Source organism: Leuresthes tenuis, unplaced genomic scaffold (assembly GCF_036924035.1).
Source record: "Leuresthes tenuis unplaced genomic scaffold, fLeuTen1.0.hap1 SCAF_10, whole genome shotgun sequence".
Classification (NCBI taxonomy): Eukaryota; Metazoa; Chordata; class Actinopteri; order Atheriniformes; family Atherinopsidae; genus Leuresthes; species Leuresthes tenuis.
In genome coordinates this window covers 15,651,960-15,670,664 of record NW_027325364.1, presented here as the reverse complement: position 1 = coordinate 15,670,664, position 18,705 = coordinate 15,651,960, and the positions used below count along the sequence as shown (strand labels likewise).

Below are 18,705 nucleotides of genomic sequence, written 5' to 3'. Positions count from 1 at the left end.
GAACCAGTTTTCCACATGTCAGCTTTTGAACTTCATAAAAAGTTGTATTCATTAAGTAATCCACGATCTATCTGCTGCTACTACATCCCATCTTTACACACTTAGACTTTACTGTACGTTTTAAAAGCTCGTTATGGCTTTATCAGATCAGCTCAAAATGCTCCTGTGACTTAAAGTGAAAACATTTAACAGCGGCACATTGAGGTAACCATTGATTTCACAGCATCTAACCTGAACCACGGCTGCCCCCTGGCGGCAACAATAAAAACACAACCTGTAAGCTCCTCCAGCGTGTCGTTGCTGAGACTCTGCATCCTGGCTCTCAGCTCCATGTTTTCCTGGAGCAGATTTAGCACCGACTTCAGCTGATTATTTTCCTGCACGAGCTGTTGACTCCTGGCTTTTCTGCCTGCAGAAGATTGCCCCGGGTTCATTTTGAGGCTTCCAGATACACAGCTGAGCCCCAAACACCCCTGAGTTTCCAGGCACCGTCAAAACCGCGCAAAATCAAATCAAAACAGAACACTCTTTGACGGAATGTGATCTTTGATTCTTTTAATTGATACAAAGGACAGACATTAGGTTAAAAAAAAATAAAATCCTCAAAACTTTAGAACATCAAAGTTGATTTCAGGCAGTAGAAATATACTTTGACTAAATGAAAATGGACCCCTTATAATAGCAACATTTCAAAGATGGTCATACAGTGGATGTATTTTTTTTCAGTTGTCTTGGAGACTGAGCTGTTGCGGTGTCATCCACTGCACTTTTTTTTTTTTTTAGCCCTTCTCATTCCTGCTGGCCTTTTCGTTAAGCTCAAAATTCACTCTTGACCCTGGAGTGGTTTGACATAACAATCCCCGAGTTCAAATTACAAGCTTTTTCCAGAGTTTTAGCCACTTAAACAAGGCCTTCAAGTGGTGGAAAAGCCATCACAGGCAAGTCTTACAGGTGGAACAGATGCAGATAAAGACCACTAATGGGCATGCACGCATGTCAAAACACTTATCCCCATTTTGACCTTTAAACTCCTTATACACCAAGTATGATACAATTAAAACCGCCAGAAAAAAAGCAAGCTTGCAAGTGCAACTGCAGCTGGGATTGTGTTTTCACATCTGTGCGCCACTTAATGATTCAGTATGGCATAAAATATAACTAAAATAGTTTTTGTACAGCAGATTCTTCACGTAAAACTTCAGCAATCAACAAATCTGCAACTTAGAGTGCTTCCTTCAACTATCATAAAAAAAATAGCATTTACACTGGACGAAGTGAAAGCAACGTTTAACCAAGTAATGAATACACACTACAAAGCAAAGCAAAGAAATGCTGATTATGGAAATTCACTTCTATATAAGAGCAGAGCGCTGTTTTCTGTCTGAGTCGTCGTTCGTCGATCTCACGGCTTAGCCTCCCCTCGCTCTTCCGACGATGGCAAGAATGTAGAGGAAGATGTTGATGATGTCGGTGTACAGGTTCAGGGCAGCAAAGACATACTCCTCTGGGCTCAGGGCCAGCTCCTTGTTGCCGAGCAGCAGCTGCGTGTCCACTGCCAAGAACTGGAACAACGCAAAAAAAATTCAGAACAGGTCAAACATTTGATAACAGTGTCACTGAAAAATGAGCCGAAATCTAAGAATATGTCCAAATCTGGCCTTTAATCAGGTGGAGTAATGCATTATGAAAAAGATGCTATTTTCATCGTAGTGTCGCTACTTCTCAAGGTTTTAATATATCAGTTTCTACCATTTCTTCATTCATTATTATAGGGAAAGAATAAAGCTATTCTTTGGCACCGGGTAGTTAAACTTTACATTTCCTCAACTTTCAGCAAGCTTCAGTATAATGCAGATCTCACAGTGAAATGTTCATTCTTCATAATACAAGAATAGAATAGAATAGACTTTGTGAGCAGCAGGAACAAAGACACCACAATGTATTGAAATTTACCATCATCACAATATGACAAAAAAAACTGGTAGGACTGGACGAAGTGGTAGGCTGTGTTCTACAACTAACACACACACACAGACAGAAGTATAATGCACCCCTTGTTAAGACACCATACACTAAATTCATTCTTTATATGTAGAATGAGAGTAGATGTGCTTCATATAAAAAACAATTTGCATGCCGACAATCTGACTGCTTCAACACAGGAAAACTAATCAAATCTGTAGAGGACCAGCAGCAGGAAATCTCTATGATGACAGCTTATGATGATAGTTTAAAAAAATAATGTTAAAACACAACTAATACAATGTGATGAGTCATAACAGAAGCTGCAGCCACACACAGACCCAAAGCTGCCGGAGCAGCTCTAATCTAATAGCGGGCCTTGATAAGAAAAGTGTTTCCAAGAGAGGGTTCACAGTAACTGAGCAGATCAGTGATGGTACAGGACAGCAGAACTGTGGAGCTGCACAGACAAGAAGGCTGTTCAAAGTGAAAAACCTGAAACTGACCGGTAGACACTGACAGTGCAGACAACTGAGGACAGAACAGGATTCATTCAGGTTGTGTTCAGGTGGTTGTGGCAGTGGCACCTTTTTTTTTTTTTGTTCACATTCTTTTATTACCTGGTAAAAGTATTTTGTGATATAGAATTGACTGAAATCAAGTCAGAATGCACAAAGCAATATCATCCTAAAAGACAGCACTTCGCAGTGCTCTTTTAATGCATCTGCAGGTCTGAAACAAACTATCAGAGCATCAGTCAGTCCAATATTTATCTAAATTCTAGCAGCGGGGTTTAACAGATTTCAGGTAAAACTTAGATTAAGTTTGCCATTAATGCCATAAATCAGTGTCAAAAGCTATCCTGCATGCAACCTTTCCAGATAAAATCCAACCCCTGATCTAGCAGCAGAAAACTGGTTTATCTAAGGACTTACACAGGTGAAGAGTAGTGCTCCCAGTCCGGCATACACGATGTGCAGAATCTTGTCTTGGATGAAAATGCAGAGGATGCCGAAAACAATCAGGACAATCAAACAGACGAAGAGCACACCATAACAGGAGGTGAAGTCATATTTGGTCTGTGGGAGGAAGACAGTGTGGCATTATTGTCACCATTATCTGCATCATAGAGCTACTCATGTACACACAAGTGGCAGAGAGCAGCAGATACGAACCTGCAGAGAAAAGATGACCACTGTGAAGCACACAAATGCTGTGATGCCCACTGCCATGATCACGGACTCAGTCTCATGGAAGCTGGCGATCATTCCCACCATGTACGACATACTGAGAGTCAGGATGGACTGAAAACGAGAAAGACGATTACAGTACATCAGCACTGCTGCACATATTTCAAGATAAGAACAAGTGATAAATCACATCGTGGTTAGGATGGAGATAAGTGAGCCTCAAGTTAAATCAATTAGAGCAAGAGGTCACAAGAGCAAGAGGTCACAAACTTGACGGAAGCGTTTGAGCAAGGACACGGTGTGATCTCTCACTCTCTCCACATCAAACAGAGATTAACACCAAATGCAATCAACCAGTTTTTTCCACAATGTACACACAAACCGCTGAAGGTTCATGTATGTCAATGTTCAAGATGAAACACCACTACATTTCCTGTGTTGTCACTTCACCCTGCTACATTTCCTCTTGTGAAAGATGCTCTTACCAAAGCAACCAGGTTCCAGGGGTGTCTCCGACGAACGCTGCCACAGCAGCTGATCACACAGACGGACACAAAGAACACAAGATAGGACACGAAGTAGGTCCAGGTGTTCACCAAGACAAAACTCTTGACCTCTTCCACGAAGGTGAAAACGGCCACAAAGGCGAATGTCACCATCAGCTGAGCCGTTAGCACGAGGAATACCTGGGGGGGGGGGGGGTAAATCATTAGGCAGCAGACACAGATGATGTTTACAATCGCTTCTGCGATTCCAAAGTTGTATCAAATGATAAAGAACAAGAATCTTAGACTTCAAGACAATCAAACAATCAAAAGACAATCAAATGAGCGGGGCTGCGCAAGGCCGCGCGGCGGTTAGCACCGTCACCTCACAGCAAGAGGGTTTAAATCCCGGCTGGGGCCTGTCTGTGTGGAGTTTGCATGTTTGCCCTGTGGGGCGTGGGTTCTCTCCGGGTGCCCACCATCCAAAAACATGCACGGTAGGTTAATTGGCTATTCTAAATTAACCCTAGGAGTGAGTGCATGGTTATTTGTCTTGTTTTTCTCTGTGTGGCCCTGTGATAGACTAAACCTGTCCAGAGTGTACACCGCCACCCCCCCCCCACACACACACACATTTTACAAAGGAATATCAATTTATGATTTTTGCTGACTAACCATACTACAATAAAAATCCTCTTTGTATAATAACACCATCTACAATGGACTCTTAAGAGTACACCCAGTAATATTCATCTTAACTTTTCCTTTAACAGTGTCCTCTTACCTTTCTAATAAAGGCTCGTCTAATGCTCTTGTTGTCTAATCCAAAATCAAAGTCTTGGTTGTCATGAAACGGTGGCGGAGCCTCCTCGTTGGGGTAAACATTACCTGAAGTGGCAACAACCAGACATATTAAACTGATTCATTTCACACTACCACATTACTTGAGTCCCACACTGAAAATATTATAATATTAGAAGTACTAACCACTGTAGTTGTCAACAAAGCCTGGGGCTGGAGGAGAATATGGTGGGCAAGAGGGGTTGTCATATCCTGAGATTCCTCCTTGAGGATTAGGTGCCACTCCAAAAGCTCCAGGTGGAACCGGTGCAAAGGCAGTAGGTGGAGGGAAAGGGAGAGCACCAGGTACGGTAGGGCCCCCAAGCATCTCCTGGCCTGGCGCATTCATAAATGCGGTAGGAAACGCTGTATAACCTGGAAGAGGGGGCTGAGACAGTCCCACCTCCACGGAGGTGTATTCTGTCTTCTCGGTGGTCATCTCTGCGTTAGATCAGGAGGAGAGTCCGGAAAGAGTGCTGGATTACTGGAATTGCTCTGGGAATTAAAAAATATAGCGGACAAGTCATACGACACGTTAACAGTGGGAAATAAATGGCACTAGTTCGTCGATGATGGTTGGCAGATTCACAGAGAAAAGGCTAACGTAACGAAACCACGTGACATCGGTGCCTTCCGGTAGATATCAAATAAGATAAGCGTAATAAAAACAATATTTATAGGCATTGTACATTTCGTCTAGACTTCTAACACTAAAGCTGCCGCCATTCTCGACCTTAAAAGAGGATTTAGACATTTGATAGTAATGACAACCATTTAAATTTTCTCGAGTTTTACCGAGTCGCGAGGTATCACGAAATCTAGGCCACAACTTTTACTTCCAGTCATGAAACGAAACGACCTTCACATAGTCAACATTTCATTGGCTATTCAAGTTAAAGTAGTACATATTACATTTAATATGCCACATTTTTGCCACAGTGACAAGTTTCGTATTACTTAATTAGTCCAAAAAAAAAAAAACAGTCTAGCTAGCCAACCGAAACATAGCACAGTTTGGATAAATTGACTTTTTAAACAAACATGTACTCTCACCGACGTAAAATTATAAATCTAAACGTACTTTTTTTCCGGATTATTTGTTGACCTCCTTCGTTGGTATCTTATGTTTTGAGGCACTCAGTCTCCAACGACTAAAACTACCCCTACTGTCCCTAAGGACTAGGAAGCTACCGTGTTCATGCAACATAAACTGGATGGGAGAAATAAAAACGAGACACACGACAGCGGCAGCTATGGCGTATTATTTTATTTGTACAGATCCGAATCATGTGAATAAAGTTTGCCCGTTAGTTAAAGATACTGTACATCAACAATTTAGTAATGCATTTCCGAAATAGTTACTCATAATGACGCTTATTTGTCAAAACATGTTTTGACCAACATTAGACCATGTTTGGCAAATTTTCAAACAGTCACACATTAAGTAGCAGTATATAACGTATTATTTTACTCCTTTAATCATTTTTAAAAACTCAGTTTTTACCTGAAGGTATTTTTACATGTCTTGAACAAATTAAAAGTCCAAAGTTACGATTAATTCGATGTTACCTGAACGTCTCACTTTGGGAGCATGTATGAACTGTAAACTTTCATTTGTGTCCGCTCCGCCTCAAATGCGTCATTAGTGGTCCAAAACGTCAAGCTTGATGCAAAACACTAATCTCGAGTCGTTTTAGTGACCAAATACTTGAGCAAGAGACATGACTGTCAGTCACCAGCAGGTGTCAGGGAGCAACAACTCGGAAAACTGAGAGTAATTTAAGTGAGTCATTTATTTCTCTGAGCCAAACTGTCCCAATCAGTCATGACATTAAAACAACACAAAATTTTACAAGACTGTGTTCTGCTAAGAAAGCCTGCATCCTTGCAAAGGGGTTACCACTTTACCATCTACCTAAATATCATCGCAGACCCGAGTCCCCACCCCACCAACCAGTTCAGTTATTTATCTATTTTGATAAAGCAATAATTGTCTGGTAACAGAGGGAAATAAATACAATTATTTGTATACGCCATCGACCAAATTATGGTCTTTAACAATGGGATTGACACAGAAAATTTACATTCAGTACATCCCGAGTGTTAATGTAATGTTGATGGTCGAATATCTTTGGAATAGAGACGCAGTTTACTCGCACATCTAAACTAATTTAATGCGTGGAAGTTGGGAAGCATTGAAATGTCAACAGGAATCGTGAGTGTAGACCAATTTGGAAAGTATTCCATCATTAGTGATTCTTCTCCCAACCGGGTGCCACTTGGGTCTCTGCCTTTGCTTGAAACTTGCTCCAGAATTAGACTGCGTTTAATATTAGAATTAAAATGGGTTATATGTCTGAGATCATCACACTCTCGTAGAAGAGGTCACTAACAAGACACTAAAGTATATTTCCACCTGCTTCAGCTTTGTATTTATTTTTCCGACCATGACAACGAGCACGGAGACTCTGAGAGCAGCAACGGCACAACAGACAGTGGTTGAAGGTAAATTTCAGTTTATTTCCCAAATCACATTATTTTGAGTCATGCATTACAAGGCAAAACCGATGATGCCCTTGCATGAGAAAATTTTGATGTCAAAAGACACGAAATGTGAGAAATTTTAAAAGATAGCAGTTCCACAAAGCTGTGTCCATTATCAAACTGGTCAAGTATAAAAAGCAACATTTAAGAGTTACAAACCTTAGAGACAAAAATCTTAAAACTACAGAAAATAGGAAAAGCTTTGAGCTTCTTACTACCTTTCCACTCAGTTGTTCTTTGTACAGACGGAAGCACTTTGTTAATCCGAGGTTAAATAACCATCTTATGCTCTTCATCATGAGAAATGCAGCAGCACACGTGAACATGTTCTACAGCAGGCTCCATACTTACACATGAAAAAAAGAAAAAGGGTTTATTGCTGCAAGGCTCCAGAATAAATACATAAATAGCATAATTTAAAAGGCACACTATGAAACATTTTATCAAAATGAAAGATTCACATTCAGCAGTGTTTCTTCCCTTTTGCTCAGCTTGCTTGAGGTGTAATGCAAAGGGAAGAAAAGACGAGTGCTTTTACCAGCTTCAGCTGTTATATGTACCATCAAGAGGATAAAGTTTAAATGGGAACTTTTTCAGTGTGTCTAATCTAAATCACTCCAAATGCTTATGCTTTAAAAAAAAAAAAAAAAAGAAAAAAAAGAGACAACAGTCCTAACAAAATACTGACTTCCCTCTTAATGTATGCATAGCTTCGACAAGCAAAATAATGGTCCAAAACTATTAAATACTAAAACGTGAATGATGCTGTAACCCACTGTTCTCATGAATATGCAAGTGTTTTTGTTGGTTTTCAAAGTGTAGTGGAAGAAACCTGATAAGACATGAAAGCACTTGGGATTTTCGGACTAATTCCACTGCACCGTACGTACAAAATTCAGCAATGGTTTCACGAGGTCTAGTGAGTATATTTCAATTAACAGGAAATATTCTAATGCTGAATAAATATTAAATATTCATATATACCCAATACTGATGTCAGTTGAATTAAATATACAGTAATTCCTCATCTGTCTCCATACGTTTTTCTTTTTTTTGACAGGCTCTTTGGTAGAAGGTCTGCTAAATTCTAACTTGGGAGTGACAACCTTTACTGTCTGCCCCTCTTAACTTCACACTCTTCATTGAAGGAGGGGACCTCCCTTTTTCTCTAGATTCAAAGTTAGTCTTTGTGGGTTTTTTACTGCATGCGATCCGTCTGGAGCTGCTGGGGCTGGTACTGGCTGAAGGCTGCAGCGGCAGCAGCAGCCCCCGGGGTGGCAGCAGTGGCGAGTGGCTGTTGGACAGTGTATCCATACCCTGCTGTAGTCATGTAGCTTGTTGGTGCTGGCGAGGCCGCATATGGATACTGCTCATAAGCAGCGGCGGCGGCAGCTGCAGTGGCAGCAGCAGAGTACTGGGCATAAGCTGCTCCAGTATAGTCAAGGTATGGGGAAGTTGCAGCAGCAGCAGCAGCTGTTGCTGTAGCAGCAGAAGGTTGTACATGAGGGATCACCACACTGGGTTGGACAAAGGCTTGAGGGTATACGTAGTGGGCCGGGATCCTGTGGGACAAAAAGACACACACGTTCAGAGCGGAGCTGCAGTCGGTCATCTGACCAGTGCTGAAACTAAACTCTGGAAAACTGAAAAGCAGGTGCCAAATATGTCAATCCAGTCTTCAGAGCACAGCAAATCCATTCATTAACAACTGAAAAAAAAAACCCTACCTAAAAGTCAACAGTTAAAAAGCAGCAAAACCACAAAGAAACACAAGCGCAGCTTTTAATTTAAAGAAAAAAAGAAAAAAAAGCACCTGAATCTGAAACACAGTAAGGCATTAAACGTTGACACAGCCAAGCTCTGCACCACTGAAAACCACTGAAAACCATATTTGACAAAATGCGAGCTTATCACAAAACACCACAACATATCAACACAAGAAGTGGACATTATTCTGGCCACATACTGTCACACCAACAGCACACATACAGACATGCCCACACGTGTTAATAGGTCCCCGAACACAAAAAAGTAGGCTCTCTGTGTCCTAAATGAGCAGCTAAAAATGCAGTAAATTACAATGCTGTCAATGCAGCTTTTAAAGGGAATTTCATCTTATCAAATGCAGTTGGGTAATGTTCTGCAAAGGCCCTGTTATGTTGGTTTTGTCAAAAACAAATACATTAACTTAACTATAACAAAGAAGGAATTGCGTAAGAGTAGAAGAGTCCATTTGAAGAGCAATGAGAGCAATCCAGAAGCGTGTAAGTGGACAAATACAAACCTTTGTATCTGGGTAAACTTGTCCCCACTTAAAACTTGTGTTGAAGTCACCCTCAGTAAATATACTGAGGAACAGGTGTGAAATATATCTGTCCACAGACAAGTGCCCCCCCTCCCCCTGCTACAGACATACCACCCCCCACACAAACATACACACGCCAACTTGACTGACAAGAGAGGCTGGAAGCATGCTATTTTTGCTCCCCTTGTCATCTCCAAAGGACAAGCTGATCTTCTCCTTCAGTAACACATGGCAGAGCGCTCTTCAAACTAGAGCGCCGGCCTTACGCTGCACTACTGTTTCAGTGACTTTCCTGAATATTTTATTAGGTGGCTGGAGGCTTCCTACCTGATTAAACAGCGGGACAGTGTCAACAAGAGCAAATGCTTTTGTACGGTACCTGCAGAAGGAACGCGGTTTTAAACGGAACCAGGACAGTTACGTGAAGTCAGTGAAGGTGTTTGGCAGCGACGCGGCTTTCTTGTTTTCTGATGCGTTCAAATGCTTAAAAAGCACATCTTTAACCGGGTCTTTTGAGAGAGGGGGGGAGCGGGACATTTTGTCATCCTGCAAGTTGAGAGCTAAATAAAGGTGCTTTGTAAATCACCAGGACACATGGGTAATCCCCAGCACATAACCAAAAGCCTTCATGGGCGCATGGCTTGGCCCACCTGTTGTCCACAGCCGAGCGGCCCGTCTGTGCCATACATTATTAACAGCACTGCTGAGTGACTCCCATTTTCCATCTGAATTTGAGAGGCCGTGCAGATCACTGTAGCCAACAGCTGCTGTCTAAGGGAGCCGCTAAGATCTCTGTCTCCTACCTACAGTCCTGCGGCGTTTGGAGTCTGTCCAGATCTTCAAAGTGACTTTTTAAATGATTCCTTCCAAGCTAAATAATTCATCTATACTAAAAAGCCATCTATAATCTGAAAATAGTTTTGCACGGTTTTGATTAAGAGCCTCATTGTTTTCGGTTACCTTTTTTTTTTGTTTGGACAAAGTTTACTGCGAGACTCCAAACTATTTTCGTGTGATTTTCAAACATATTCTGTGTTTATCGTTATTTTTTCTGAATGACAAACACATTTTTAGAATGAAGCCGCTGGAGTGACAAGAAAACCTGCAGAGCATCAAATGAATGCCCAGTATCGCTTGCCTGCAGATGTGAGCTACAAGTGAAAAGAATAGGTTAATAAGAAGAAGAAAAAGAAAGAAAAAATAACACAGCATCATGGGTAAGGAAACAGAAAAAGAACTCCTGCATGCAAGCCAGAGTTTGTTTTGTTGCAGGGGATCAAAATTGAAATGAACTCTGTGAGTGATCATCAGCCGCCCCTTTGACAACAAAACATTTCATGTTAAACAAGAAACCGTGAAAAAAAAATGAAATTAAATAAAAATAAACCACAGGCTAAAGCAAAAATCATTAAGAGGTAAAAAAGTCAACACTCCATTGCAGAGTTATAACTCCCTATCAATACTGATAAAGTCTGCACAAAAAAAACCCCTCCTGCACGCCCCCCTTCCCCCACTGCAAGTAGAAATAGGCACACAGTTAAGCTGAACACCACATCATACTGAAAAACAAGGCACACACCAGTCTATGTACTATAGAAAAAACTGGGAAAAAAAAAACAAAAACCAAAGACTTCCATGCATCTAGTCACCATTTCAGCTCGTTTGTGTATGTCAGAGTATACAGGTAACACTTTAGTGCTCTGCCCAATGCAGACTCAGCTATTCCTCAAATCATCATGTCCCTTCATCAGCTATTTTAACCGTTACCGACCCTGTCGGATCAGAAAGAGATAGACAGCGTGAAGTCAAGTCCTGTAGTGGCTTGGAACAAATGCGCACTTCCTTCACAGTCAACCCCCACGCAGAGGAAAACACATAAACACTCACATGTCCTCATTCAAGGTGAAAACAATTAAAACAGATTACATGTGATCATAACAAACAACTGTTTTTTTTTGTTTTTTTTTTGGTCCATGTTTTACAGACAGATTTTGTTAAAGACGTTCGAGTTTTACCAGTTTACATACCCATAAGGTCTTTGGATGAATGCCGGATGGATCTGAGGCACACCAAATGCAAATCCTGAAAATCAAGACAGACAACTGTTAGACTTTTGTGTAAAATCTCGAGGCTGCCCTCAAACGAAGCAGAAACATACATATGTGTCAGCATTAATAATCCAAATGTAAAGAGAGTTCGTTGCTTACTTTGGATTGCATCTCAACATATGTTTCTCCTCACCTGGCTGAATGACTCTGGGTTTGGCCCCCAGATAGGCCAGGTTCACATTGGCTTTCCTTCCATCTATTATGGGGTTGGGGTCCTTACAGGCTCGGTCAGCCGAGGCCCGGTCTGCCATGGTCACCTGAACGCAACAGCACATTTTCCATTCAGCTCATGTTGTTCAGTCTTGTCACAGATTATATTCGACCATGTGACATCAAAACCCGAGATGAGTCAGATCATCTTCAACTATGCTGAAAAGCTTGGCCTTCCCTAACTGAACGATGCCTGACAACAAATACTGTTCCAGTAGTTTTAAAGTCTGTTTCTGCCACAGCACTGAGCAACAAACGGACAATTTTTAACCTGATGTCAGAGCAGGAAACGGCACAGTGAGCCCTAACTGAAGCCCAGTGCCAGCCCTGTTCGACTGACCCTGTGCATGTCCGCTGTCAGTTTTAACAAAATCAACAAGCTGTTACTTACAAATCCATAACCTCTGGATTTCCCCGTCTGCCGATCAGTGATAACAACAGCTTCCTCGATGTCTCCAAACACTTCGAAGTACTTTCTCAGACTTGCGTCCGTAGTGTGGTACGGGAGGCCCCCCACAAAGATCTTCGTGAAGGTGGTGTCTTTCTGTGCCGAGTGCATCATTTGTGGACGTGTATTAAAGTGACTACGCGGGAGTTTTCAGGTCTGATAAAGTCAAGAAGAGCGTTGAGTTTGCGGCGCGGACACGCAGCCCCCCGGCAATGTGACTGACTTCTGTGGCTCTGAAGGAGGAAGAGGAGGAGGATGAGGACACCTGTTAGTTTGTTGTGAAGTTTCCCCAGTTGTCAGCGTGTGTGACACAGAAACTTAACTCCACCCAGATCCAGACCACCACAAAGTGCTCAGGCTGCCTACTGTCGCACAGCTGCTAAAACAGTGGCAAGGACGCACAATGGAGAGCAGGAGCACGGGCTCTTTGTTCGTCCGTGCTTGGATTTTGCCAGGTTACTCGAACAAGTTTCGCACCATTTTCTGGGCTGTGGACAGACTATGATTATTCGCCCCCTTACTGAGCTCTACATTTAGCTTCTGTAAATATAATCATCTTTACTATCCTCACAAAAAGGGGAAACGAATGAAAAGAACGAAATGAAAGCTTCAAAGCATCCACACAGACAAAATACTCCTATTTCAGTGTTAACTTTTTTTAAGGTATTGAAATTAGTCTAAGTACTTATCAATTGTTTATTTGTACTTGTAGAATAATACTAGGGTTTGAAATGTCCATGACATCAGTAATAGCTATAATAAAAAATAGCATTTTTATCCACTGTATGGCTTTTTCTCCCCCTAAAAATATTTTAACTCATTCTGTAAATTTTATTTATCATCAGATTGAGCTAAGGTTTCATTGCTGACATACAGAATATGTATTTTTGTGTTTGACCTCATGGGCGCATTTGACCTCAATAAACTTACTTATTAGGGACCTATCCAGTGGGTTATGAGCCCCTATTTTTGACCTGCAAAATTTTAAAGAGAAAACACACACAAAAAAAAGGAATAATAACCAAAATGCTCAAAATGCCCTCAAATCATAAAATGACCATAGATTTAGTATGGTACAGAGGTGCAAAATGGTCCAGAAACAGATAACTAATAATAATGAAGAGATTCAGAATAGCACAGAGACTCACATGACTGGAAAGAGTCAATAAAGAATGGAATCTGTCACAAAGAGACGTAAAATGATCAGGAAGAGTCATATGACCAAGACATTAAAAACATGCAAAATAGACACAGAAATGACCACAGCTGCCTGATTTGAAGTTGTTTTTCTTTTTTCTTTATTCTGGTGTTGTTGCTTAAATGCACAGTACCTGTAGAAAGGTTCGGTGGACTTGGATGCCTGGTCCCAGATGCCCACTTGTTTTATAACCCATCCATTGCCTGCAGGCATCATCTCTGGGAGCACCATGTTTACATGTTTGTGTTCAGTATTTTCTCCGCCTGCATAAGTTAGAAAATGAGGCAAGCATCCACTGCCAACATCATCTAAGAGTTATGAGTCAGGTTCCTCTCCGATGGTAATCACGCTTCATGATGGCCTTTCTTGTAAAACACCGACCACTACAATGTAATCTAAGGTAGGATGGGTTTAAATGTGCAATATAGCTGTCTACTGAGAATGCGCACAGAAAGATCTGAGCAAAGATGCTGCAGTTTTATAATGTCCCAACAGGGCATGGGGATATTCTGTTTCAGGAAACTACACCTGTCGGTGTAAACGTTTCTTATAATGGATGTCAGATTTAAGTCTTGGATAAACAGCACTCCAACATATAACACAAACCGATAATCTCAGCCATTATTCTCCTGCATTATAGTTACACATTTTGAAAAATCCTATGATGCAATTTCCAAGTAAGATTGAAGTTTATTTCAGAAGTGTTTTTTTGTTTATCAGACAGACATCATCCCCAAATCAGGAAAATGATATTAAAAAAAAAAAAGAAAAAAGCTATCTATGCTCCTTGTGCGTCTAAAATCTAACGTGGTAAACATTGCACCATACTGCTTAAGCATACAAAAATACTCGCATGAAATCAACTTGAATCACTCAAATAAAGAGTCAACACACACACACGCTGATTGCAAATGTTCTATTCTAGAACATTTTGTACCACTTAAAACAGATACGTTATAAATACAATTCTGTACATTATAATAGCGTAAATACTATGTTCAAATACATACTTATTTACAACTCCTTATTAGGGAGAGCAGCTTTGTTCTCTTCTTTAAAGTAAGGTCTTGGGTCGTTTTTCATGTACTTGAAATTACAGCTTCAATATTCAACCACTTCTATTCAGCTCCACAGCTCACCACTTCCATAAAAATGTAGTTCATAGGACCACTCGTCTTCTCCGTTAATCTAATTATGCACCATTATCTGTAACTTGATACTGTCAGGCATTCATCCAATCCAACATGTGAAAAAAAATGCATTGAGTACCTTTTAACACGTGGTTTCACTTCAGTCAGTTCACACACAGAATGCAGATGGTCGATCGGTTAAAAAGGCGTTCAATTAATCAGTTAGCAAGGCAGGATGGCATTCTGAATACAGATGGACTTGATGATACACACAGATTTCAGGTCCATACAGATCAGCTAATTGTGTGAACTTGCCATTGAGTAGTCTGGGGTTTATGTGCCTCTCTTTAATGAAGCAGGGCAGTAAGGCATCAGTATATCCAAGCTTCTCACAAAGCCTAGTGGCTTGGTTCGGGCGGATCCGAACGACGACACACATTTCTTCATTTACAAATGTTTTATCAGACCAATATAGAAGATGGTTGGTGAACCCTCCAAGAACCCTTTCCAGTGCAAGCTTTCAAACAGCATCAGTCCGATGCTGGATAGGGATAATTTCCTCCACAGTGTTACAGTACGTCAACAGGATCATTTCTAACTGCTAACCCTGAAAGCAGCTTTCAGGTTTTGCAGACTTGTCCTACGTTCAGGGTATGTGGCATTACTCTTCGAGATATGGCACTAAGCTTTACTTGGACATCTATTTATAGCGTATATCTCCATATATGCAACATTAGAAAAATAGCATATTACTCATAACAGCAGATATGGAACCGTAGTTCTTTGGTTAGCCCTGACATATCAGATTGATGTAAATATCAATGTTTTTAACAGTAGTACATTCTTAATCTTCACATCCCAGATCACTCCATTATGAGCCTCAGAGAAGGGGCTGCATTGTCATACAAAAATATTATATATACTGTTCTGAACCAATGTAAGAAAAAGTATGTGGGTAGTCTTCCATTCCCTGTTAAAAGTTAAGTCCTCTATAAAAATATGACCGTATAGAAAACTCAGATATGTGCATAGTGATTCTTTTTTTTTCAGTGAACGGTAACTAAAAATACCTTCATTAAATGCACAGGTAATATATGCTGAAGCAAAGCATCCACACAGAAGGAATGCATGAGCTCAGAGACTTGAGTGGTCATAAGTCGGCCTCAAGGTCAGACACAGCAACACTCTTGGGTCCCAGTTAATCGGTAGAAAATCAGTCCTTCTTTGGGTCCTATCTGATCAGAGTCTGGGGTTCTGTGTCCATGGAGGGTGGTCCTCTGGTTAGCCGAGATGGCTTCACAAACACACCATGGCCTGGGGGACAGCGGAAGTACACCCTGCCCTGGACAGTGCCGTTGTGCTTACCTAAGAGAGGGTCAAGCATGAATAAAGCTGAATTAAGGGCTTCTCTATGATTTGTCACATTTAGAGCTTTTAAATGCAGAAGAAAACAAATGCAGTTTGGTATGAATTACACATTAGACCTGAATATATAGTGAAGCACTTCAAAGGGACTCACCCACTGCCATATCCAGCTTCACACCAATCCAGATGCCCTTTGCAAACTCCACCCCTCCCACATAGTGGACTGTTCCTCTTCTCTTCCCCACCCACACCTGTTCCCCGGGTGCCATCCAATCAGGAAGCTGCGCAACAGGGGTGCTCTCATCCCCACTGGAGTCCCCGGAGGGTTCGGCACTGCTGGGGTTTGGACTGGGGCAGGGACTCCCATGGGGCAGATCCCCCTGGGCAGGCTCCTGGATTGGAGGTTCCCCTCCTGCTCTTGGAGCTGGGGCAGAGGATGGGGCGGTAACTAAAGATTTGACCACAGATGGTGATGTTGGACGTGGGACTGATGGAGAGGGAATTATGAGGGCTGAGGATGGGGCTGGGGCTTTGCCAGATAAAGAAATTGGGGATTTAATTGGGGTACAGCCTGTGTTGGGGCAGGGTAGAGCTATGTGAACAGGGTCTTCATAATTAGGACCTTTGCATATAGCATTTTCAGGACTAGATGTCTTTCTAGAGACATCAGAGAAAAGCTGATTGTCAGTGCCACATGTTTCTACACGATCTAGTTTCGGCTGTTGGTCTGCAGAAATCTCCAATCCCCCCTGCTCCCATCTCTCAGTAAAATGTGCTAAATCACCTTCTCTAATACTGTCATCCGCCCCTTTAAAGTCAGTGAACTCCAGGCTGGTACTGAGAACAGAGTTATGAGGCAATGGAAATGAGTCCTGCTTTTCTGTGCAATTGGGAATATTGACAGGTGAGGAGGCAGAATTGATAAGCAGGTCAGCTGAAAGAGGTGGCTGCTGGGTGTCATTCCCTGCAGAAACACTTTTGGTTTGGGTGTGGCCTCTTCCGGCAGGACAGCCGGGAGGGTCTTGAGAGTCTCTGGAGGTGCAGCTCAAGTGGTCAGAGCTCTCACTGGTACTGAAAGGCATGTCTGACAGCGTGGCGTTGGAGGCACTTTGTGAAAAGTAGCCACTAGTGCAGCTGCTGGCCGTGGGGCTACGGGACACCTCTCTTTCTCCACCCCCACAGCGGCTTCCCTTTAAGTCAGAGCGAAACCCATCCTGGCTCTCTAGAGTGGCGTTGTAGTCCTCAAAGTTTGCAAAGTCCTCTGGGATGTAAGTCTGGAAGCTCCTTCGATCCCGTGGGCCTCGATTTAGATTCAGAGTCATGTTTACAACAGTCTCCTCGTCATCAGAGTCCTGCTGATCGAAACAATAACAGAAAAACAAAAGACACAGCCCAAAATACATCATATTAGCTATGGCCCATTTAGAGTTGTATTTCTAGAGAATTGTATTTTTAGAGAATGTATTTCTTAAAAGAATGAAGACAGAAATGGTAGAATGTGATGATGGTCATGAACACAATGTGTGTGAATTTGTAGGCATATTTTCCTGTGTTTAAGAACTTTACTCTTTTCTGCTTTACAGTTTTGTCCACGTTTGTTCCCGCATGAAACTGCAGCACAATGGTTACCCTTTTCAACCATCTCATGAGCCTCTACCACAAGTTCTACTGGTGTGAGCGTTTCACCACAGATTCAACCATTGAGAGGGTACCATTCCATATGCACCAAGCATATGTGTGGCCTTTCATTTATCTATTGCCTCCATGGAAACAAATCATTGCACTACCAATAAATGTTAAGATAAATTTAATATTTGTTTCATGCTGCTGTCATGAGAAAAACAGAACTGGTTTGTTGTTAAAGGGGGGGGCTAGAAAGACTACTGCTCAAGTTTTTTGAGAAAGCAGTATGGTCTCTACTGTTAGTGGAACTTGTGAACATGATAATCTTAAAGGACGGCCATAAACATGCGACACATTGGGGGAGTTCGCCTTCTAACATGTGGCTGATATCTCGAAGGGGATATATTTGAACCCAGTCCACGGAGACAGAGCTAATAACAACTGAAGATGGTAGCGAACTTAAAATGGCTATTAAACTCAAGTGAAGTTTGAGGGATGGTTCGATATGCCGTGTATATCCCAATCAAAAACATTAGACACATTTTCTTTTCAACTCGAAATTTGGTACAATGAGGCAAAACTGCGCTGGAGGCTGTGACGTAAAGGAGCAATCAGCTCTGCATAGGAGGGGTTTTTTTCGACTGTATGCCAGTCTTCTTTGTCGTCCCTTTGAAAAAAAGTCAAGATCACTCTGACAATGGTGGTTACTTGATCCAAATACCACAAAAAAGATGGTTTATTCAATGAATCGGGATAACAGTCTATCATGCTCTTTTGTTTCCATTCTTTTTTAAATTGTTATCCAGACCTGGACATCAATGAAATTCATGTCTATACTTTTCCAAACATTTCAGTAGTGACCACAGGGACTTCTTCCAGTTCACTTTTTTTGTCTGCACCTTGAACCGGAACTGAGGACAAACTGAGAAGCTTTCCCAGCATGAGAGGAGCAATGCAGCCGTATAGTGATTGGCTGAAACAACGCAACTGTGCTGTGATTGGTTGAATGTGCAAGTGGGACACCAGAACCTGCAAAGTCAACGTGTTTACTTGTAAAATTTCTGCAGCAATGTTTGGATCTGTGGCGTGAATGCAACTAGTAAAAAAATACCCCTAAAAGTACTTTGTCCTTTTGTGAGATCTCGTGTTTCCGAAACCCTAGAAACCCCTTAAAACTAGCTAGAATCAACACAATACTTTAGTTCAGTTGAGTCATTGTATTTTTTTTTACTGCTGCTTGATTATTTGCCTTGGTGATGATCTTCTAAAGAATTTATAACTGGACTAACTGAGTAGT

General features: G+C 41.6%; 3 protein-coding genes across 13 annotated transcripts in view; all 3 read right to left on the bottom strand.

Annotated features, from left to right (window-relative positions):
* Positions 1-540: 540 nt before the first annotated feature.
* grinab (glutamate receptor, ionotropic, N-methyl D-aspartate-associated protein 1b (glutamate binding)) lies at positions 541-5,670 on the bottom strand. Of its 3 annotated transcripts, none has more exons than XM_072394405.1 (7): positions 5,531-5,670; positions 4,625-4,972; positions 4,422-4,525; positions 3,638-3,838; positions 3,138-3,266; positions 2,898-3,041; positions 541-1,562 (listed from the first exon to the last, which is right to left on the bottom strand). In XM_072394405.1, exons 2-7 carry the CDS (start codon positions 4,914-4,916, stop codon positions 1,410-1,412), a joined length of 1,023 nt encoding a protein of 340 aa, XP_072250506.1. In that variant the 5' UTR covers positions 4,917-4,972; positions 5,531-5,670; the 3' UTR covers positions 541-1,409. The 3 variants fall into 3 exon arrangements, with proteins under 3 accessions (XP_072250506.1, XP_072250508.1, XP_072250507.1); XM_072394407.1 differs by having other exon boundaries at positions 4,628-4,972; XM_072394406.1 differs by having other exon boundaries at positions 5,559-5,669.
* Positions 5,671-6,976: 1,306 nt separating this feature from the next.
* Positions 6,977-12,370, bottom strand: rbm24b (RNA binding motif protein 24b). 2 transcript variants are annotated; one of them, XM_072394403.1, is made up of 4 exons: positions 12,036-12,370; positions 11,568-11,691; positions 11,342-11,408; positions 6,977-8,583 (listed from the first exon to the last, which is right to left on the bottom strand). In XM_072394403.1, exons 1-4 carry the CDS (start codon positions 12,204-12,206, stop codon positions 8,220-8,222), a joined length of 726 nt encoding a protein of 241 aa, XP_072250504.1. In that variant the 5' UTR covers positions 12,207-12,370; the 3' UTR covers positions 6,977-8,219. The 2 variants fall into 2 exon arrangements, with proteins under 2 accessions (XP_072250504.1, XP_072250505.1); XM_072394404.1 differs by having other exon boundaries at positions 11,354-11,408.
* Positions 12,371-13,699: 1,329 nt separating this feature from the next.
* kif13a (kinesin family member 13A) overlaps positions 13,700-18,705 on the bottom strand; it is a 36,501-nt gene continuing 31,495 nt past the window's right edge. For 5 of the 8 annotated variants that reach the window (XM_072394395.1, XM_072394400.1, XM_072394398.1 and 2 more), the window contains 2 exons: positions 15,940-17,140; positions 13,700-15,785 (listed from right to left, as the gene is read on the bottom strand). In XM_072394395.1, coding sequence (XP_072250496.1) covers positions 15,652-15,785; positions 15,940-17,140 — 1,335 coding nt within the window. In that variant the 3' untranslated portion in view covers positions 13,700-15,651. The remainder of the gene's footprint in view (positions 15,786-15,939; positions 17,141-18,705) is intronic. The other 3 variants (XM_072394396.1, XM_072394401.1, XM_072394402.1) reach the window with 1 other exon arrangement.